The sequence below is a fragment of the Lipophrys pholis genome (assembly GCF_963383615.2).
Source record: "Lipophrys pholis genome assembly, chromosome: 2".
Taxonomy (NCBI): Eukaryota; Metazoa; Chordata; class Actinopteri; order Blenniiformes; family Blenniidae; genus Lipophrys; species Lipophrys pholis.
Genome location: NC_137636.1, coordinates 2,677,195 through 2,700,982, shown reverse-complemented (window position 1 = coordinate 2,700,982; position 23,788 = coordinate 2,677,195). Strand labels below are relative to the sequence as shown.

The following is a 23,788-nucleotide window of genomic DNA, read 5'->3' as shown; positions in this document are numbered from 1 at the left end:
GCGAGCAGACGTAGTTTTTATGTAATTGTTTACATAATATTCTGCGCTGACATTGTCTGCCGGGCTCGCCGTGGGTGTTATGTTGCCTTCACGATCACAAACTATGACTTAAAGTTTGTGTTAAAACTGGTGGCGGTGTTTTCTGTGACCACTGTCGCTTGATTACCATCTGTTTAGCCCAGCGGCGCAGTTACAGTACACTTCCTCTGTCCTGGTTTCACACTGTCTACTTGTAAACAGTCCTTTTTTTTGCCTATAAAAGACTCATGACCTTCAGAAATGAGTCAATATTAAGTTTATTTTGATGAAGTCCTGACTATTTTCTTAAATAATGTCATTTGATTTAAATGTGAACTTTTCCAGATAAATAACTGGAATCAATTTTACACACTGTTACAGTCACCTTCTCGGTTCATTTGGACTGGGCCCCCCTCACTTTAGGCCTGAAGAGTCAGGATTTTGGAAGCAGAGCTTCCTAGAGTTTTGTGATCGTGACGTCTGGCCTCTGCCCACCGGGTATGAAATGGTAAAGTTCAGTTTTCATCAATTTTGAAAATGACCAGATTCAAGAGGCCTTTTTGTTCGCCCACTTCCTGTCTTGGATTTTCTTGCGAGATATTCCCTCTGGGATTAGTAAAGTATTTCTATTCTATTCTATTCTATTCTAGCTCGATCATTTTTGCTCATCTCTCTTCTGTGAATAATCGATGTATTGTTTGTGGACCAAGTGTAAACATACTTCTAGATTACTACAAACCACTTCTGATTGCTGCAGCACGTGTGACTTGCTCAGCCTGCAGCCGATGTGATTTAGAAGTTAGTCACGAGTATATCTTTATCCACATTTTTATTTCTATCCGTTTTGCCATCGTGATGCTCATTAAGCTCGGTAACAGTTTCTCCAGTCGCTCACAAGTTTCTCACACCCTCTGTTGTAGCATCTCTTTTAGGTATGCTCAAAACCTCTGTCCATATATTTTGAATACCGTGAATCAGTTTAAAATCATTTCGCGAACCTCCTCAGATGGAACTCTCAAATCCATAAAAGAAGCACCGTGTGTTTGCCACATCATTGCTCTTCGTCTGTGCACTGCACCAGTTGCCACCCGCATGAACTCCATTAAGATGTGCGGCACCATTTTTCTCATATTAATAGCAGTGCAACTTCAATAACGTTATATCTGCTTTGCATTACTCTTGCCATTGTCTGAGAGCAAAGCACTTGATCTTTATTAAATACTTGAAGCTCGATGCAGTTCCACGCTCTGGTTCATTTGACTTTATTGTGCTGCATTTACTGACATTTTCAGTCAGGGAGGCAGTTTTTCTTCTTCTTTTTGTTCAAAAGCAGCTAAAATGTTCGTCCTGCGGAGCTATGTTACATATTGTGTAATCAGCAGTGTCATTCCAGTCGAGAGCTCATAACAGAAGGTTTTTATCATCATAATGGGACATATTTAAATTGTACTGTTGATGACATAGTTTTTATGATTAGTGTTTTTATTGTGCCAGTTTTTAAAGAATAGTTGAGGTTTTTGTTTAAAGGGGGGCACTGAACCTACTTGCTGTGTAAAACTTTTAACAGAAGAACATTGAGGACAAGTTCTCAAAGGACATGTGTGTTGGATTTGTAACGTCTTTCTGGCAGTAGGCCAATATAACCTTTAATTATTCTGTCACTGATGTTTATTTCCTTAAACTTGGATTCATTGTGTTTATGGTTCTATAAATTCATTTTTTTGTTTTCTCCAAATTTAGTTTTTTCCCCAAAACGTGGCATCTTATAAGGACTGCTACTATTTAGTTTCTCAAGATTTAAGATTTAAGATTTGCTTTAATGTCTGAAAGTGGTCAGCGGTTACCATAGAAACCATTAAAGATGGGAAAACCCCACTCTTGTCAACAATCCTGCAGCCCAAAAACATCCATTATTTAGTTTATCGCCAACTTTGTTGTTTAGGAAAAGTGTCAGAGAAAAAAGTATGAAAAGTGTTTTCTGTCAGACCGGTAAATATAAACATTATATTATATAGGTAACTACAGCTCTCAATCTCTTTGTTTCACATCAGATCTACAGTCTTTGTCTCCCGCTGGAACTGGTATGGACACAATTATGTCGCCGTGACGATCATTGTTGGCTTCTCGTCTACAGATTGTCTGAATCTTTGCCGTAGTTGCTGGGTTGATTGTTAATAAACCCCAAATCTGTTTGGTCTGACCTCCAACGCTCCCGCCATCACTCTCTCATACTCTTCTTCTCCTTTAAAAAAAATCTTCAAATACCGCTGAGCAGTGTGAAATGTCATAAAATAGTTCTGTTTCTTCACTTTCCTGTGCGTCTGCCGCTTTGTGTTGAGCCTGTTACTGCTGGAGCCTGTTACTCCTCCTACGTCACAGCAAGATGGAGGTTGAGAATCACGACTTAATTTCACTTGTTTTTCATAGTTTTTTTTACTTGAGAATGATGGCAGTATGACAAACGTTTTATAATAATACTTTTATTTTGTATTGCTTTTTGTCAGAAATGTTTTGGTGTCCTACGCTCTTTAAGCCTTTACCTTCAACAAAGTGGATTTGAAGGAGATCTTGTGAGCTTATTGTCATGACGTTAACATGCCTGAATTTATTTTAATTCTGCATTGCTCCAGTAGGTTTATTTTTTTCTGATGCAGCCTACTCGCTGCATTGTTTTTTTTTATTGTTACAGATGAAAGTACCAACACTACTTCAAATACCACACATTTCTACTCTCTGGTTCTGTCATGTCCACACCACAGTGTCTCATCTCCTGCCATATCTTGCATTTCATACAGGTTTTGCCACCTTCTCCCTCCTGGGACAAATGTGGAGGTCTACCAACTGAAGGCGGTGACCGGGTGAGGACGTGGAGCAGCGTCAGGAGACTGCACCGGGTTTTGTCCCATGAGAGTGACTCTACCGTCCAGGCGCCGCCAGTGACCAGGGCTGTGGCTGTGGTGGGCCCGGCCCAGGAGGCCCCTCTCTACATCACTCCGGGCTCACGCTGACCAGCGCCACTCCCGCTCACACCATGGAGCAACAAAGAGACAAATATGGCGACCGGCCAGCCAGGAGCACCAAAGTCTCCCAGGGGAGCCGCAGCGGACACTCGTCCCGGCCGTCCGGCTCGTCCAGCTCCTCTGGAGTGCTCATGGTGGGGCCAAACTTCCGCGTCGGCAAGAAGATCGGCTGTGGAAACTTTGGTGAACTGAAGCTTGGTAAGTTTAGTCATGTGTTTGAATAATTTACTGCTCAAGGAAGTGACTTTTTGTAGCAGTTCCTAATTATTTATTAAGCCCACGTAATCTGTTATAGACCTTTTTGTAAACTGATTTTGCAGAACACGTAAATAGATTAATAAGTTCTCCACTTAAACGCTAGCCTCTTGCAACTGAACGTTTTGCAAAGCCTTTCAAATTGTATTTTCAGAAGGCACCTAAAATGTGTTTTTAACTTTTTTTGATTCCAGGTAAAAATCTCTATACGAACGAGTATGTAGCCATTAAACTGGTGAGTGTACATCCTTTTCATTCTTAGAATTTTATTACCTTTGCACTTGAAAATGGATCCTGTGATCTTCTGTGTTGTTTTTAAAGTGCTTCATTATATTGTGAAACTCAGTCAGAGAAGAAATGACCCTGCTATGTAAGAAAAAGTAATGAGGTGCATGTATAAAATAGTAATGGAGAATCACCAAGTCGCTGACTGGAGGTGCATCAGGGTGCGGCTTTATTTGGAGTGTGGAGGACCCGGGTTCGAATCCCTGTCGTGGTAACAAGGATAGCTAAAAGGACATCTGCTCAAAGTGCTATAAAAGATCTGAATATTTTGGGTTTTTCGAGGTCTGCAGTGAGCAAAATGCAAGTCTTGACCTTAACTGTGGGTTTTAATCAGAAATGTCAGAGAGTAAAAATAGCCAGGTCCATGCTGCTGGTTGCAATGACTTAATGCGGCGGCCAACGTAAAAATGGATCTGCCATGAGACAATAGCTTGAGGATGTCAAACAGCCCAGTTTCATCTCGAGTGGGCCAGACTGGTAAAATAGTGACACACTAACCTTTAAATTTAAACTTTTCTTTGTTGTGGTGTTGAATATTTTCACAAAAAGCTTTGAGGCTAATGCTAGTTTGCTATCTTTCATGACAGCATCCCCAATATCTTAGCTCAGGACTCGGGGTTGTTTCACTAAGAAATGTGTTTTAAAAAATCTAATTCTTCTCTGAAATGTTCACAATTACCTTGGTGGTTCGAAGCCTCTTGCAGACCAGTTTTGGCCCACGGGCCTGATGTTTGACGTTCTCAGCGTCGTAATGGAGAACTACGGAGAGTAAAACAGGTTTAGTGTTGTTGGATACCACTATAAGGTCATTTCTGTTTTGGGTACAAAAAACAAAGATGTAAGTAGTTGGAGTTGTAAGCAATGTGTTTGTAAACTGACTGCTATGTGGTTTTATGATTTGAAATCATCTAATTAAACCCCCCAGTTGTACATTCAAGTGTTTCCTGTTGATGACTTTTTGTGGTTTGCAATGATTAATGTACAAAATAGAACCTGGAACTCATGTGGACTCCATCCCCATACTTTCAATTCCCCAAAGCAAGTACGTCTCCCATGTAGTGGAAAGATCTTGGTCATGTTAAGGACATTGGACCCAGTTATCACATCCTTGGAAAATGTGCTCAGTCACTATTTGGCCCCGTGCTAGTGAGCAGGACCTTTTTCTTTTGTGTGGCTCCAACAATGATCAAAGTTGCTTATGCAGTGTTGAAGCTCACGTCGTCTTTCCAGTGGTTGTTGTTCCTCCTGACTCATACCCCTATGATTGCTCAGCAGAGGGTTGTAATTTTCTACTGTATCAAAGAACTACGCTCACTCAGCCCAGCAGGATTGAGTTACTTGCCTTCTCCTTTGGTGGGAGAAGATTTGAAGTGGGGAAATTAGTCAACAAAGATGATCTATCATCCATCTGTCTTTTAAACCTCTTTAACCAGTTCAGGGTCCCAGCACTACATGTGAAGGCAGGATACACCTGAGACAAGTTACCAGTGTACATCAGGGTGTATTTTGCCCCAATAGGTTTCATTAAAATTGAATTTATGTTGCTATTGTTGGAGTTGTTTTGTTGTAAATATTTGGTTTTGTGAAAATATAGACATTTTCATTACACAGTGCCGCTTTTTTACCCACTGAAGATGAAATTGGGCTGTATGTGGCCCTTCGACTGAAGTGTGCTTGACATGTCTGCACTAGTCTTTGAACTGTGGGAAGAAACCGTGGCTAACATGCATAGTCATACTAGGGATTTTCTTTCTGTTTTACAAGATGGAAAAACACTACACCATTCTCTGGCCTGTAAATCATACATCCTCGTATTTTATTGATTTTCATCCCTTGGATGGTAGATGAGTAAAGCATCAATACATGTTGTGTATTGAAATGTTAAAAGAAAGGTGCCGTTTCTGTTCTTTCTATTTATTTAAAAAAAAAGAAATGGTTATGTATTTTCACAGTGATTAGTGTTTTTAACTAAGTGCTGTTTTTGATGTGTTCTCTGTGCAGGAACCAGTGAAGTCGAGGGCGCCACAGCTGCATTTAGAGTACCGGTTCTACAAAACCCTTGGAACCACAGGTAAGGACACATTTGTTCTCCTCACCCATGTAACTGTGTAATAATGTTGTGGAAGATCAGCCAGGAGATTGCATCATTTCCACAACAAGTGATTACTCAAACCCAGATTACATATTGATATTAAGCTGGGTCAGCAACTGATTTTTAATCCCCGGCACTCTGTGTACATCAGTGCCTGTGTGCACCGAAAACATGCTGAGTGTTGGAACTTGCATGAAAGTAGACTCAGTAAAGTAGGAAAGAACTTCAGAATCACCTCCTTTTATAGAAATGCATGCACATGCGGTGATTCAAAAGTACTTTAAGCTCTTGAGATCTCAGGTGACTGTTTAATTATCAGGGATTCAACTGAGTATTGCGCCACTCAGTTGGACGCGTGTATGGGTTCCACTCATGTGTAGACAAGTGAGTAAACAAGGGGACCTAGGACACAACCGTGAGGGACACCGCTGTTACGAAGTCGGAAGTTGGCAAGAAGTTTTAGATCCAGTTGCTACGATGAGGTCATGGTGGACGTTCATGAGTTTGAGAAGTTCGGAGTCGGTCATGGCAGGCTGTGATTTATGCAAAATTCTTAACTTTCGTACATCTTCAGCCTCACCTGTTTCTCAAGCTCTTCAAATTAACGTGTTTGCGTGTCCGTCTGGGGGTTACTACTTTTTTCTTGTATTGCAAGACTGATGATATGATTGCCAGGCCAATAGTGTGACGAATTGTGGTGAAGCTATTAGACCAGAAAAAAAAAAAAAAAAACATCATTGCTATCACCTCTACCCTGTGGAGTAACTTTCAGAGAACTCATTGTCTGAAAACTGAGACGGCAAATGAATGGAGCAACTGAAGCAACCCCTGAATTGAGACGCACTGTAATAGAGTGTAATAGATAATGTTTAATAGAAAGAAGATCCGTACGAACTGTGATGTGGTTTATAACATCCCAATGTGCTCTTTGTTTGTTACACTGGATTCATGTTGATGTGCATTTGTTTGGTCTGGACCTGTTGGCCAATGTTTCTCGGTTCATAGCAAATCAAACGACTTTTCAAATGCAGATGTCGAGTTGGTGTGGAAAATACTTCCCTATTTTCAGCCATGAATGATTCTTAGTGTCTTCAGTGGAAACAAGCTGTGAACACAGCACTGGTGTGTATTCGGAGGCTGACATGGTGAGCTTGTCAGCAAACAGTTTACACATCCAGCAGACACAGAGAAATATCAGCATTCATACTGAGTCATCTTTCTGTACTTGTAGTACATTTAGGTCCCAAAAGCACACTTTCCAGCACTTCTCTGTACGCCACATTAAGCATTAACTTGTGTTTGAACAAAACAAACTATTATATATATATATTTTACCGGGGCAAATAATGAAAAGTCAATATTCCATTTTATTCAAAACAGGTGTGTCAACCCCATTTTAGCTTTATGGGCACATGCAGCCCAATTACATCTTGAGTGGGCTAACCCATTAATATAGTGCCATAATAACCTTTAAATTTAAACTTTTATTTGTTGTGGCGCAGACTTTACGTGACGAAAATGACTTTTTGCAGAAAAAAAAAAGAAGAAAAAAAAGACTACAATTCCAACATGAAACCAATTTGAATGAAACCTTCTGGTGTAAACACAGTGAAATGTAAAAAAAAATACAATAAAAAAACCTTTCCTATAGCTGTTGCAGAATGAATGTTTTTACAAACGCACCCTGACAGCATGGCTTTGAGGCCAGTCTGATAACGAGTTAGCGTCACAAATATCTCAGCTCGATTCTCACTGTTTTGTTTTGTCTGCCACTCTTAAGACACTTCATTAAATCGGAGCCTCTGGGTCAGTTTTGGCCCACGGGCCTTATGTTTGGAATACCGGAATCACTAACAATACATCAGGAGTGTCATTTATTGGCAGTTTTAACTTTATGTTTTATCTTTGTGAACATAACAAACAAAGGCTGCATTTAATCCTCCCACACTGCCTTGAATGTTGTTTTCTTCCCTGAAGTGTCCTTTAAACCTTACTCTTCAGTCTTCAGGAAAAAAAGACAATACATTAATCACTGCTGCTTGACTTTTCTTCCCTTCACTGTGTGACTCTGAACATTTCCCAGTTTGTCATAAAGAGATTAGTCAAGGTCTGCTGATGCATCCCTGTTACAGCGGCCGCTGACGAGAACCTTGTGACAATTAAATGACCACTACTGAGAATCAAATCAGTGCCAGTTTATTTTAGTCTTGGTATTAGAGGAAATGGGTGGGAGCGCCACAGACAATGGAGCGGAGTTTTTAATAGTTATCTAATGCTCCCTTGATAACAGTGGGCGAAATAACTGAATATTTGTGGCTTCATGTTCTTTTTTCCTCGGCTCAGTCACAGTTATAGAATCTAAAGGCCGTTTTTTGTAACATATGATCCTTGATGTGCTTTTTGGGTCTGCACGTGTATGTGCGTGATCACCCGACCGAGAGTATAATGGCTATTGTTTTGCAAAGGCAAGGGCTGGAAAAGGCCAACTGTGCGGAAACTCATTAAATATTTAGAGAGTGGGTCTGCCTCTCTTAGTACTAACCTGCCTCCGTCCTCTCCTCCAGATGGGATAACGTGGCCTCATTTCTTCCTGGCTGCGTGCAGTGCCACATTCCTCTCAACCGATGTGGTTGTCACGGGGTCTTTTTGAATTAATGCGGCTTGACTCAGATGCTCAGACAGGTGTTGTTATCCGATGCATAACCAGCTGTCACTGGATATTAATGAGGATGATTCAATTCAAGAATCAAGCTTCTCCCTCTACTTATTATGTGAGACTATTTGTCGAGAACGGGAGGAGTCGTGTGTTGGGTTTACAAGAGAGATTAGGACACGTTGCTGTGAAAACGACAAGAATGTTTTTTTCAAAAGGACGATTTGTTCAAGGGTGGACGAACACGGTTGAAAGACCTCGCCATGAAACATGACACCGTCCCTGTAACCACTGCAGTCTGAAGGAGTAAAAAGTGACACGGCCTGGTAGATTTTCCAGACACGTAAAAGAAAACCAGTCATCTTATTCTTTATAGTTGTTCCCATCAAGACCGATGGCTTTGTTGAAATTCGGGGTGCAAAATCAATCAGTCACGCACTGCACCTTTATTCATCTTAGCCAGGTAGCATCCGCAGCATGCTACTGGTGAGAATGAGAGAAACATTACAAATGGAGGAGTGGCTCATCATTATGTTCACTGGCACTGCCAGTAAAAGCAGTGAAGTCACAGTGAATCAAGTAAATGATTCTACTTTTTGCCGGCTCACAAATGATCCACGCATATCGTCAGGCAGTCGCACGTTGCAGTGGTAAGAGCTTTTACTTTGAAATATTCTCTCAGGCCCGTTTTCACGACTACGTTTTGAAGCGAAAATGGAAAACTTTCCTTCCGTTTTGTGGTTCCGGTTACACGACCACGCTGCTTTGAGCAACCGGAAAACGACTTTTTGAAAAAGCTTAGACTTGGTCTGATTGGAAGTGGAGGAAAAATGCAACTTTTCCCTACAGATATCTGTGTAGTCGCCATTGTCAATGTATTATATTGTTCTCTGTGCTACTAATGAATACTGCAAAACCTTTCTGAAACAAAAACGATGCGTTCTCATGTGAAATGTGGAGTAAATGTTATATATATATATATATTGCCTGCAGGTTTCACCTGTGACTTTTTTTCGCCATAGTTCAATATATAGTTTTAAATTTGTCTTTACATTACGTTGAGTTCCAAAAGATAAGAAAAGGAAAGGCTAATAGATTTCATCAAAAAAATTTATTTTGATTTCTCCTCTAAGAATTGCTTTGGAAAAACAGTGCCGGCCTGAAGAAGCTCTCCATGTTGATTCTGTTGGCGCCACTGTCTGTTCCCTCACACATCAATTCATGATCATTGTAGAAGAAAATTAACTTCTCTCAGTTGTTTGTTTGGAGCTGGGCCGTGGAAACAAGAAAGCAAGTTATAAATGTGCATTGAAAAATCAAAGAGCTTTACGTTTGAGACGTGTGGGTTGAGGGAAGAGAGTTTGACTGACTGTTTTCTTCCAAAATAAGAAAACGTGATTATAAATGCTGATTTTATGTCTCTTTGAAGTGCAACAACCTTGTCAGTTACCGTTTTGCTGCATTGACTAAAAAACTCCAGTCTTTAAAAATTTAAATGAATTCATTGCTTTTGTTTTAATTATTTTGTGACAATAAAAAACTAATTGCTGGTTTTTACAAGTGTGTAAACCAGAGGATGTTATAGGCTGTAAGAAAATGGCTCACTAGTCAAATAAATGATCCAACAAATGGGCAGAATGATGGCGATCAGCACAGCTTTAGCTATCAAACATGTCCACCGTGGGCAAAGCTGGTCTAACGGCCAGCCGTCGTGTGTGGATCAGCTCGGTGTGTGAAACACCATGTCAAACAGGGCCGTGCGGCTTTTAAAAACAATGAATTGGTAAATGGACTTCACTTCTAGAGCATTTGGCCACTTGAGGAATCTTAAAGTGCTTTTAGTCACCCTCGCCCAGTCACATCTCCCACCTCCACCTCTCCGCACTCTGCTTCTCTGCTTCCATCATGCAATATTTGACAACATGCTGTGAATTCGAAACGCAAACATTTCTCCGTCCATCAATCTCTGCGGGGAGTCGGGCTTTCCCAGCATGCCCTGGGTGAGTGGGGGCCTGCGCCTCATATAGATTGAAGTATTGATGACATGGACGCCAACACACATTCGTAGTGCGGAAACGCAGACATCACACAGGAATTCCAAATGAAGACTGCAGCACAATCAGGCGTGACTTTGACTAAATTAACTGTTTTCCCACAACACATCTCTGATTGATTATAGCAAAATAAAAATAATAAAAGAAATTTCCAGTTTAAGTCATCCAGGCTGTGCATATCAGTGTACAGGACAAATTAGGTAAGTGTCTTTCATTCTGGCTCAGAACCAGTCACATTCATTCATCTAATCTGCCTCAGTTCCTCTTTGTTCTAAAGGGCAGCTGCCAGTAGCTTTATTAGATTACAGTAATGCAAAGGAAAATGTATCCCGGTTGTTTTACTCGGTTGCAGCGATACACAAGGCCACACTAAACTTTTTATCGAGAATCCTGCCAGGTTTTACTGAACAAATAAAAAATAAAATGTGTGTGTATATATATACATATATATATATATATAATCACACACATTATCCATATGAAATCAACTTGGTTTTTTTTTTAGAGATACTCAATTTAAAAAGAGTTTATCTTTCCAGTCACAAGTTATTTTGAATGTTGTTTGAACCATTATCATAATTTGCTCAAGTCTCCATTAAATTCACAATAAATCCAGGTCTAAAAATGTCTTTATTTGAGATAATGAATATTTTTTTTAGTCACCAACCTACTGATTGCAACTGACTTCAGATTTCTGTTCATCCTCCTCCTCCTCCTTCTTGATCTGAGTACAGTTTTTGACACCATCTCCTACTCCATCCTCCTCCACAGATTAGCATCTATCGGACTATCAAACACACTCCTGGACAAGTTCAAGTCATACCTCCCTGGTGAAATTCAGTGAAAATCTTTCACATCCCATCCCTTCTCCGGTGTCCCCCAAGGCTCTGTCCTAGGTCCCATCCTCTTCATTGCTTACCTCATCCCCCTTGGCCATATTTTCGTTAGATACAATATATAGTTTCACTGCTATGCGGATGACACTCAGCTCTACCCTTCCAATATCATTGTTTCGTAGTATTGTATCCACTACTCCTTAAGAAATTTATCTACAATATATAGATGTTTTCTTTGAAAGTTTTACAGTGAACTTGGTGGTTTAGCGGGCCGAATTGGAGCCTCTTGCGGGCTGCTTTTGGCCCACGTGCCTTAAGTTTGACACCCCTGCTTTAGACATTTTGTTAAAACATCCATCTGTATCTTCGCCACGTGTATTTCATACAAATTCAGAACTGCTAGTAAAGTTTTACACGAGGGATTAGTGCTCCACCCAGGCACTACCCTCATGATGTTTGAGAAAATTGGATGTGATAGTTAAAAGTGCCTCCAAAATTGGTAGCTTCCATCAAAATTGGAGGCCTGCTGTTGAGTTAAAGTATAGTTTGCAGCACAGGACACAGATTCAGTGTCTCATGGGTATTTTGCTGTCGTGCTGCGTGGTTCACCAATGCCCAGAGTTCCTTTCCTGCAGAAAAGCTCCTGTTTATGGACTTATTTACAGCACGTCTCCAATCTGACACATTTTCAGGCCTCCCACAGCCACCCAGGGATTCAAAGCACTCATTCCTATGGTACAATTAGCAACCCACAGAACTACATAATGGTGTCCAGAAACGCAGGATGGAGCACAGCAGGACTCCTACATGCCCATATGCTTGGCTGACGGTGTCCGTGCCACTTTTTCCTGCTGCAGTCTGATTCCCAGGACCCAGCTGGCAAGGCAAAACGTCTTCAGCAACATATTCAGCATAAATATGTGATGAGTTCCTCCACATTAGGATTAGGGTTTGTATTGAGCCTTCTTATTGTCAGTCTCTGGTTAAATTGGAAGCGCAGAGTAAATGGGTTTACGATGGCACTCTGATCACTTCACTTAGCTTTATTGTACAGACTGATTTCTTCTGTCTACTTCTTCATGCTTTATAAAACACCAACCAAACACAAAGCCAGGGATGGAAGTAATCACTCCAAATACTTCCATAATTGTAATTAGTGAGCGCTTTCGGGTACTTGTTCTTTCTTGAGTAATTTTTCAAGTGTGGAATTTTACTCTTAAGCGCAGTTTCCACTGTGCAATCTAGTTTGCTCCTTTTAAAGATCATACATCTCAGTATGTCTGCAGTTTGTGGGCATACTCTATGTTTTATAGATAATTATTACAATGTTCCAACGACGTGATATACTTTTGATTGAACACTATTTTAAGTAATCACATAGAAGTACACAAGTCTAAATCTTCAATAACCTTTCGTCTTTAAGCTGTGGGCCGTTTCACTTTACAGGAGGGTAGAAAAAAAAAACACGTGTTTTGCACATGGACACAAATATGTTGTGAAAATGTTCATATTATATGTGTTTTCACAGTCCATTTACAGTATGATGGTGCCCGGAACTACAGTATCTTCAAAAACTGCTCCTAGGGTGGAACTTTTTGAAAAACGCTCTGACTCTTTGGAAATTCGAAAAACTGCGACTTTTCTGATTCTCTGCTAATTCATATTGTTGTCTGTGCGCCTGTATGTTTGGTTTCATTACAAAAACAACCAACAGCGCCAACCCGTGGCCTGATATGCTAACTACATCGTTTTCAGCATTTCTGTGTAAACGGAGATTGTTTTCAAAACGTTGCCATTTAAACATAAAACTTTTCTGAAATGAAAATGCAAAAAAAACATGCCTTTTCACTTGGAACGTTGTCGTATAAACAGGGCCTAAATGTATGTGTAAAAACATAACCTACATAGACGACCATTAAAACCAGAATTTACAATAAAGCAGCTACATTTTGGAATCACTGAATGCAGAATTGGGGACAGACATAAAGCTCTTCTATACATTATTTTTTTTTTCCTGCATGCAATTATATGTTTCCAGGACTGAGCGCAGCTTAAGGAGTCTTGATAAAGCGAGGTCTGTATGATTGAAGCTTTCTTTGAAGATTCTTTGAGAACCCTTTTAATAGGACTCTGACTCGCAGTGAGCTGAGGCAAACTTTGAATCGTGCCTTCCCTGAAGGCAATTAGCAGTTTGACCTGATTTCCTCCTCTTTGAAACTAGAGTTCAGGATGTGGTCATGGACACAACAAAGAATACAGATATGGCCAATAACAAACAATTAAACTGGAGAGCGAGCTGAGATCCAGAAACAAATTACAGATATTATGCGGCATTGGTTTGGATGGTAAGGTTTTTTTGGGGAATTAATAAATTGAAACGTTTTCTTCTGATCACTTTTAAAACTGTTGGGGGGGGGGCATAAAAAGTAAAATGAAGATTTACTCACCCTCCTGTCCTTTCACATAATAATAGTTTAAACAACCTAAAGTGGCAGGAGGAGATTTCTATGGGCATGTTTCTTTACCCTGCACGCTATATTTCCTGTTTTCACAAACGATCATTACAGAGGAATAAGCAGATTTTGAAAGATTCATATAAAGACCTACCAAGTAAAAACGTCTGGATCCAAAAAGATCTTCAACTTTTTACTTTAAAATGGAATCAGATATCACCAAAATGTTGTTGGTATAAGTTCTTAGAATATACAGCAGAGGTTTACATGAGTGTTTGCTGCTCCACCTGGAGTTTGATGTGTTGGAAGCTTCAGGCCTTGTTCACACAAGTGTTTTCACCTGAAAATGCGAAACTTTTATTAATAACAGAAACAGCGCTTTTTTTTTTGATAAAACTGCTTCTGAGTGCAAAGTTCACAAACTGCCTCCGACTCATCTGAAGAAGGAAAACAACTTTTCATTAAATGTAGTTCCTTGCATTTGCACTATGGCTACACTCTCTCTGCACATAATAACAACGAAGGGTCCCAAAGTGCTGTTTGTCCGAGTATAACCTCGATTGAACTCAATGTCCAGGTGAAGTTTAAGAAAATGCGCTTAATTATTAAGTGTTGGAAGTTCCTGCCCCAGCGAGTTTCACAAACTACATCACGACTACCATCCCTGATATTAACCTGGAATCCAAAAGGCTTCTGCACTGCTGCCATGAAAGTAACGAGTGTACTACTGAAGTGGAACGAGTTCCAAAATTAAACACCCTTTCGAATTGAGGTTTTCCAGTTTAGTTAAAACTGTTCACACACCTATGCCCCTTTCACACAACCGTGTTTCTAGTGAAAACAAAATATTTTCAGTTTCAGAGAAGTTTTGTGTTTCCACTGTGTCGTTTTGAAAACGATGTCATTTACATGGAAACGGCAGAAATGATGTAGTTGGCATGCCAGGCCATGAGTTTGTGCTTTTGGTGGTTATTGTAATGAAAACACACATGTGCGCGCAGAGAACACTACGCTATAAACAATGGTGGGTACAGGGACATTCATATTGACAGACAACCAAATTGGATTGTTATTACGGTGACTGTCGACTATAAAACGACCCAATTCCAGGAGACTATGTACTGAGGGTCATGACACTGTGGAGGAAAACACTGTTGGTATTGGGCTTTTGCAAAAAAACTATTTACTACTTCTGTAGTAAATAAGTAGTATTAAAAGTTGTAAAGTAAAAAGTTGTATGTTCCATCGTTTCCAGGGAGACAGAGTCTGAGCATTTTCAAAAAGTAGCTTTTTCGGTGCACCGTTGTCGTGTAGACAGACAAAACGTAACTAAAGTTTTCACTTGAAAATGTGTGAACGCGACTGGAGTGAGTTGTGGTCTGAGATGAACCTTTTCCTCTCTAATCACTGTGCTGCCGGTCCAACGGTGGCTTTAATGCTGAAGGCTCGAGTTCAACTTTGCGCTTTAATTGACAAATCACCAAACCACACAGAGGAGAATAAGACGGAGCTGCATCTATAACCACCTGACAGCTACCTGCTTCCCTTTAATTTGTCTGTGACGAGCTCACAAGAGGTCAACCTGGGAATGAGAAGGCTGACTGAACCACAGCCTCGCTCTTTAAAAACAAGAGTGCGAATGTCAAATGTAGATTTCTTTACAGACTCATGGACGCTATGTTGAAGAAATAAATTTGAATCACAGTTAAAAGACAAAATGCCCTCTTCAGAACCATGTATCGGACTGCTTATCGATGTTGAGCAGAACTGAAGTCAGCCCTCCGCAGGTTTTCAGGATAATTAATTGCCCACCTGTGGTATAAGGGCAATGGCCCATAGTCCAGCGCTAAACCGCACGGGACTGACCACAAAACACTGAGCCGCACGGTGACAAGAAGCAAAATAAGAGCCAAAGTGACAGATGGACGGGATTTTTGGAGCAATTAGAGCGAGTGAGCGGAGAGATTGTGATTCAGTGGGGAGGTTTGGGATATGAGGCCGTGTGAAGATTACTCTGCAGCAAGCGACGGACGGAGTCGTCGTGCTGGCACTCCTTAAGGGTTAATGTTTACTTAGCAGCTTTCTGTGTCCTCAGCGACCTCGAGGTGCCCCTCCCCCGTCGGCGCAGTTCGGAGTCCTTGTGTAGTTCACCTTGAACCTCAGTTTGAAGTATCATCAGTTAAGGGAGACGGGAAAAATAAACACATTTGCCACCCCCGGCTATTTCATTTCCTGTTGTTTATTCAACTAAAAAAAAAAAAAAAAAAAGACTCCAGACATTATCTCTCCGAGTTTGACCCAGTTAACTTATTGATAAGTTTAATTTTCCTTCACATTTTTAAACTTTTTCTTTCACTGAACTCTGTTCTTGTGTGTTCTTGTGTTCCAGCTGAAGGTGTGCCTCAGGTGTTTTACTTCGGTCCATGTGGGAAATACAACGCTATGGTTCTGGAGCTGCTGGGCCCAAGTCTAGAAGACCTCTTTGACCTTTGTGACCGGACATTTTCCCTGAAGACGGTCCTCATGATAGCAATTCAGCTGGTAAGTCCAAGAAGAAGCTTTAAAAGAAATGTGTGTGATATGTTTATCTAAAATACTTCATACTTTTTGAGGTAAAACATACGAAACCTTGACTTGTGCTGCACAGCTATAGTGCAGTCCTGCTTTATAAAGCAGCATCACGCAGTGACACTCATATTCTTTTTTGTGTTTAATATATTAATAAAAGTTTAGTGTGAACAAAGTTACAAGAAACAAAACAAACTTAAAACCCCTAACCACTGTCAATTACAGGAATAAACGTTAGTTATAAATAGAAAGGCGATAGACCTTTAGTCAACCAGGATATAGTGTATAACACAATCATTCTCGCACCCCAGTAGATGATTGATCAAAAAAGTTCAGGAAAGGCCTCCACACCTGGTAAAAATTATTTTGTGGTCCTCTCAAGCTGAATCAGAGTTTCTCCAGTTTGCGATGGAATAGCACATCTTTAATCCAATGTGACACTGTGGGCCGGGCAGCATCCTTCCACTTCAGAAGGATCAGGCGTCGTGCCAACAGAATCCAAAAAGCAATAAGCTTTTGACCCCCAGCAGGTAATGTTAAACCCTCAGCATTGACCCCAAAAAGAAACACGAGTTGGTTTAAAGTTATTCTGATCCCAAATATACAGATATTTGATTCACAGATATCTCCCCACAATCGTTGTATTTTGGGACAAGACCAGAACATGTGAATTATGGAGGCCTCTGCAGATTTACACCTATCACGAGTAGGATTGAGTTGAGGATAGAATGAAGACGTATTCTGATGCAGTTTGCAGATAATAGAGTCGGTTTGTCAAACACATTTTAGTTCAGGGGCCAAATACACCAAAACTTTATTATCAGTGGGCCCAACCGGTAAAATAGTAATAGCAAAACACAGTGAAATGTCCAAAAACTACAGCTGAATTACAAACTGACTGTTTTGAGGCTAGCCTTGTGTTTGAAATCTCTGTAATAGAGCTTTTAGTTCAGCTGTTAGAGACAAAACACTTTTGTTGTGTTACATGATAAACTAAGTATATTATGGGCCTATTGATATAATTGAAGTATCTTTGAAAATGGTTTTGCCAATTATTTCTGCAATCATACCATATAAACTGAATAGATTAATTTATATTTGGGATAAATAGGACCTTCGGTTATTAAAAAAAAAAGTAATCTGATCATATTACAAACTTTAATGCTTTTTATATTCTGCATTTCTTTTTATTCTTATGAACTTAACTTCTAATCGATGCAACAAAAAAAGAATCAATCTGGAATATATGCAGGTGTTTGTGTTTCAACTAAATTCACTTTATTAAAGCATTACATTTTTAAAATACACCTTTTGTGTGTATTTTCAAATTAAATTGTTGTACTGCACAGTTAATGTGAGCTTGTTATTGACATTCATGCTCTTTTCCTTTACACTTTCTTCTGTTCTGATTCACTACTTTCATCTAAATGTCAATGCTCTTCAAAAAACTCAAATCAGACTGAATGTTCTCCATTTCTGGAGTTTCTAAAATGATAATAACATTTTTGTAACACTGAAGCAAAATAAGGCGCCAAACTTTTCAGATTGCTTCCCCGTCACAATAAAATACTAGATGTTACGGCTGCTAATTCTCCAAAGCAAAATAGTTAATTAAATAAAAGCGAGTTCTCAGATCTTTGGATTTTTCAGTGTTTTCCTATGGTTGACATGCAAATCTCATTTAGGACCCGTTTGGAAGTGAAAACTGAAATATTTGTTGCATTGTGGGAGTACGTTTACATGAAAACGGTGCGTGGAGCCACTGAAAACACAACTTTTGGAAAACGCTCCGACTCCCTCCATCGGCATGTGTGTGTGGTTTTCATTACAAAAACAATAAATAGCACCACTTCATGGCCTTGCATCCCAATTACATAGTTTTTAGCATCGCTTCCGTTTCCTTGAAAAAGAACATTGTTTTCAAAACGTCAATGTGTAAACGGGAAAATTTTCCAAAACGAAAATGCAAAAACTATGTGTTTTCATTTGAAAATGTCACGAAAATGGCGCTATAGAGAAAATCAGAGCAGGCAAAGCCTCAGAGCCACCCCTGTGGTGCCCCCCCACATCCACCACCCAATGAGGGCCCCGACCCCTCGGCTCTTACAGTGACTTTTACTAGTCTGAAGTGAAAGATGTTAGATAAATTGTCTGTTGGACAACTTTGCTTTATGAATACAGTCATGTAAAACTCGTCTCCAAAGTTGTTCCAGCAGGCCACACACCCCGGAGAGCAAGGCCGGGAGAAAGGGGCAACCCAACATGAGTCTCCTCTCACGGTCCGCAAACGAGCGATCTGTCCTCATCAGCATCCCTTTGATCCGAGGCCAGGGAGGCTGGAACCTGTCAAAAATAGCAAAGTTGCCAGTGAATCTCATTAATTCCGAGCCGTGCGCCCGGTGGCTGGGCCCAGCCTCCGAGGCGCCTCACACATCTCGAAATTTCTAGCATTTCATTTTGTCAGCATAAAAAATTGCAGAGCTCCTGTAATATAGAGAGCTTCTGCAAGTTTGTCCAGAAAAGCCACAAACCAGCACAACATGAGCAAAGTGTCTGCAGAGCGCATCTCAGCCGTCTGAGTCTCGGCGTGTGTGAATCTTCTCCTTTTTTTAAGTTTATTGCAGAAATGAATGACTCTGCTTTTAGTGCGGCTGTAACCTCAAATACAGGATTTCATTAATCTTTTTTATATACTCACTCCTGTTTTTCTAGTCCGTCACAAACCTCTTAGCAACTCTTAAGTACTTGGTTAAAGGTTGACTACTATAAAAACATTGTTGTTTTGATGGTGGTGGCTGGTGCTTGTAGCTTTAAGTCTCAGCAGGCTCGCTCTGCTTCACAGGGGTTTGAAATCTGGCTTTTAATGCTGTTTTTGTTTAATACAACACTGAGAGGGTGGACAGTCCCAGTTCGGTCACAGTGTTACAAATTCAACACAAAATCGCTCAGTTCGCCATCTCGATTTACACTTTTGATTAAATCTAATCAATTTTATTTTTTTTTTTTCCTCTCTCACCAGATTTCCCGAATGGAGTACGTGCACTCTAAAAATCTCATCTACAGAGACGTAAAGCCCGAAAACTTTCTCATCGGTCGGCAAGGGAACAAAAAGGAGCACATCATTCACATCATCGACTTTGGCCTGGCCAAAGAGTACATCGACCCCGAGACCAAAAAACACATTCCCTACCGGGAGCACAAGAGCTTGACCGGCACCGCCCGATACATGTCCATCAACACACACTTAGGCAAAGGTAAGGAAAAGCTCAGAGCCTCGGCTGCCTGTCCTGAGAAGTCTGGTTGGCTTTTTGTTCTAGAAGCTTTTCAGTTAAAAGTTGTTAAATCTTCTGATGCAGAGCAAAGCCGGCGAGATGACCTGGAGGCCTTAGGCCACATGTTCATGTACTTCCTTCGTGGGAGTCTACCATGGCAAGGACTGAAGGTGAGCCAAATACACTGACATGTTCGAATCAATATATTGAAGTACTTCAATCAGTGAAAACGGACCTGTGCAACTATTTATCTCTACATGTCAATACATTTTCTCATTTGGATGCCAAACTAAACATATTTTTCTGTCTTCATTAGGGCTCTTCATGTTTGTACAGAGAGAAAATGACAACACAAAATTCAGTCGCTTTAGTGTATTTTATTTGTGTTTACAGCAGGGGTGTCAAACGTGGCACAAAACAGGCTCAGCATACGATCCAGTCCAGCCTGCAGGATGACCGTGTGTGTAGTATGTAAATGACAGAGAAGATCTTAACTGCAGATTCCCAATAAAAATTATCACCTTTTCTAATTACACACAAAACACAGAATACCCCTAGAAGTACAGCAGTAACAGTTGGCTCCTCTGGCCCAGTGTACGCAACAGCATTTCAAGTGAAAATGCACTGTTGTTCCATTTTCAAAAAGGTTTTGCATTTACACGGCAACGACATGAAGAGCGACGTCCGTTTCCACAGAAATGGCAGAAACCGTGAGCACTCTTGTCGTTGTAGTTAGAGTTGTAGCTATTTATAGATTATTATACTTCCTTCTTCCTTGTCTGTAGAGCTCAACCAGGCTGTTAGAAAATAATTTCTTTTATAGGCAGCTTGTAATGAGGAACAAGTCTGATCAGGGTTGTTTATTATTCTACTCCAGAACTGTTTGTGATCCATCTTGTTTTGACTCTGCAGGCTGACACGTTGAAAGAACGATACCAGAAGATTGGGGACACGAAACGAAACACTCCCATCGAGGTGCTCTGTGAAAACTTCCCAGGTACGCTCACAACATACAGTATACACCAGGTTTTATAAGAGTCCCCACTTTTAGATAATAAGCCAGCATTACACCTGGAAGACCATGACAGTGTCATCGTGGCTCAGTGGTAGAGTCGGTTGTCCAATAACCGGAGGGTTGGCGGTTCGAATCTCTATCAAACAGTTGCACTTTAACCACATTGCCTCGTATGAATAGTATGAATGGTGGTGGTCGGAGGGGCCGTTGCTGCAAAATGGCAGCGCCTCTGTCAGCATGCCCGAGGGCAGCCCTGGCTACAACGTAGCTTAGCATCACTGGTGGGACTGGTGTGAATGAATAATGGTCTCTGTATGCGCTTTGAGTCAGCTCAAAAAATGCCCCATATAAATCCAAGCCATTATTATTATAAAGAACACGCTATAAACACACAAATGCTCAAAAGGTAAGAGAGTTTTGCTCCCCAATGGGGGGGATACTGCCGTATCTGGCAAGTAGATACATTTTCCAGTGTTTGTTAAATACGAGCCGACAAAGTCGAGACAACATGAGGAGGAAAGAAGAGGCAAAAAGAAAGCACAGCGTTTAAAAGCTTTTAACATTTTGGCGGAGTCGCTTCCTCCAGCGCTCATCAGTGACGTCAGTCACACGTCGATGATGAAGCCGTCGCATGTAGAACAATATCCGAATTGGTACTACATGGGAACGAGGCCTGGGTCTGGTGTGAAAAAATCAGAATGGTGCTTTCACACGGCCACAAGACAGGTCAGGAAGGAGTCACTTGTGAATGAAATTAGGTAAGATTTTCCTTCAGTGTGAACGAGGCCTAAAGAAAGGCAGAAATCGAGTGAATACCAACTTTTCAAGGAACCACGACACCGCTGCTCTTATCAAAATTAATATTAGATGATAAAAATTAGTAACGATAAATGAATAAAGTATTTCTTTGTTTAAATCCCTCTCTTTCTCGTGCACTTCAGAGGAGATGGCCACCTACCTACGATACGTGAGACGGTTGGACTTCTTTGAAAAGCCCGACTACGAATATCTGAGGACGCTGTTCACCGAGCTGTTCGAGAGGAAAGGATACACCTTCGACTACACCTACGACTGGGTCGGCAGGCAGATCGTAAGTGGCCCGTGTGCGCAGACGATGCTCGACTCGGTTCTTATTGAAAGCCGCGTGCACGGGATGTGACTGATTATTCCTCCCCTCAGCCGACGCCCGTGGGATCCGTCCACATAGACTCCGGAGCGTCGGCAGTCACAAGAGAGAGTCATCAGCACAGAGATCGACCCTCCCAGCACCAACCCATCAGAAATCAGGTAGGTCCGGTTTCTCTCCTGTTTGCTCTGCTACTTTCACAGTGAAACAGTTTTTAACTGTTGGACGTTGTTGTTGTTTATTCAGGGATTTTTGGAGCTTGTATGACAGTCGGGTGTTTTTTTTTCTATTGGATGAATCTTTTAAAAGAAAAGTTTTTTTTACTAGTGTTGAAGTAATTTGTGCCATTTCTATTGTTTTGGTTCCTAAATAAAACCTTTGGGACTATTGTTGTACAATAATGCACATGCAGTTGGCCTCTTGTCTTAATTAATAGATTATTGGTTCACATTAGTAGTATGATGTTCATTTCAAGCACATTTGAACATTTAATGAGTTGAAATCAGTCCAAATTACTGTATTACTGGGTTTACCTCAATGAATTTTAAAATTAAGCCCTCAAATTAGCTTTTCTTTAGATCAGGTATCATAACTCTTGTGAAACATTTGATCAGATTTGCCCTTCCGTGCCGTACAATCTAGTTTAGAGGTGTCAAACATATGGCCTGCTGACCCAAAAAGGCTCGTCAAGAAAAGTACTAACTGAACATTTTGCTAAAACCAGCTGATGTTCCTAATTTGTTCACTCTTAGAATAAGAGGAGTAGTGATAACTTTGACCTTGAGAGCTGAACGGCAGAAACATTGCGCATAAAGTCAAATTGCTGTGTGAGATTTGAAAACGTGTGCGCTTTGTTCCTTCTTCATAATGACATTTTGATTTTGATTTTTGCTTTTTAGTTTTACTGCAAATGAAAGAAAAACATAAATACTTGTTTGAAGCCACTCAGATCTTTTCAGGTTTAATTTTTGCATTGGGAAATAGCATGTAAGCGTAGATGTTACTGTCCTGTGGCTCTATAATGACTGACACCTCTGAACTAGTTATTGTGGCTGGATTGTCGGCCAGTGCTTCAGTCCTGAAATAAGTGAAATGGCATAAAAGTGATGGAGATGGAATTAATTTAACTGGACGACATTGAAATGAGTTCTAAAAAAGGCAGATTATTTTCTTTCTCATGAAGAAATGTGCTGACTTTGCGGGTGCAGGTTTGTTGTTATGATATTTCTGATATGCTGCTCCAGTTTGTGGTTTCACAGCCGATTTGTTTCTCTATAGTTTTTTGCTTCAAGAGGTTTGGATCATGCGAATTCTTGTCCCGGTTAAAAGTCTTGAAGCGGGTTCACAGGTTGATTGCTACCGTTAAATGCTGCAATGAATACAACCACCTTCTTTTTTTTTTTTTTCTAAAATGCTAAGCTTTTCTGCGATATTTGATTTGAGTATGACGAGACTGAGGCCGCAGTTTGGCTTCTAACTCATTAGTTTCTGTTTGAGTTCTTGGCTGGAGCCTTGCTTTTGATTTTAATTCACTCCTTTATTTTGTTTACGTTTTGTTTTCTTCATTATCTCATGCTGCTTTGCATGGTACCTTGCCTCGCACACCCAAATGCCCATCTCTCCTAACGCCATTATTCCATCACTCCCTCTCCCATCGCACCCCTAATCCCGCCTCCCCTCACGTCACCGACGCCACCCCTCGTGACTCGCGAGCAGACAGCAGTCTCAGATCGACGAGGAGCATGGGAGGTGCAGCCCACACGCCAAGCAAACTCCTCCTACCTGACCTCCCACCTGGCAGCGGACAGGCACGGAGGCTCAGTGCAGGTATACACCCCCTCACCCGATCAACCAGCAGCCCCCCCCACCCGGTCTCCATGGAGTCAGATCTGTCTCATAGCATCTAATCCAGGATAAATTCATCTCTAGGTGTCTGTTGATACAAGAAAATGAGCTTGTCTGCAGTCTCATGAGGTCAGTTTGAGTGGATCAGCATAGTTCTTTTTTTTTTAGGTGTCCAGTTATACAGAGATTCACTTGTGACAAAATTCCTGAATGGTTATGATGTTTGTAGGGATGCACCGATACTACATTTTTAAAAGAACGAGGACAAGTACTAACCTTTAGCTACTTGTCGATCC

The 23,788-nt window shown here is 40.8% G+C and overlaps 1 protein-coding gene across 10 annotated transcripts in view; it reads left to right on the top strand.

Annotated features, from left to right (window-relative positions):
- Positions 1-23,788, top strand: part of csnk1g1 (casein kinase 1, gamma 1) — a 43,548-nt gene that overhangs the window by 8,379 nt on the left and 11,381 nt on the right. For 5 of the 10 annotated variants that reach the window (XM_080458862.1, XM_080458858.1, XM_080458863.1 and 2 more), the window contains 10 exons: positions 2,814-3,236; positions 3,488-3,528; positions 5,580-5,649; positions 16,056-16,207; positions 19,254-19,488; positions 19,591-19,676; positions 20,419-20,503; positions 21,463-21,611; positions 21,701-21,808; positions 23,364-23,474. In XM_080458862.1, the coding sequence (XP_080314988.1) occupies positions 3,050-3,236; positions 3,488-3,528; positions 5,580-5,649; positions 16,056-16,207; positions 19,254-19,488; positions 19,591-19,676; positions 20,419-20,503; positions 21,463-21,611; positions 21,701-21,808; positions 23,364-23,474 (1,224 nt within the window). In that variant the 5' untranslated portion in view covers positions 2,814-3,049. The remainder of the gene's footprint in view (positions 1-2,813; positions 3,237-3,487; positions 3,529-5,579; positions 5,650-16,055; positions 16,208-19,253; positions 19,489-19,590; positions 19,677-20,418; positions 20,504-21,462; positions 21,612-21,700; positions 21,809-23,363; positions 23,475-23,788) is intronic. The other 5 variants (XM_080458866.1, XM_080458864.1, XM_080458867.1 and 2 more) reach the window with 1 other exon arrangement.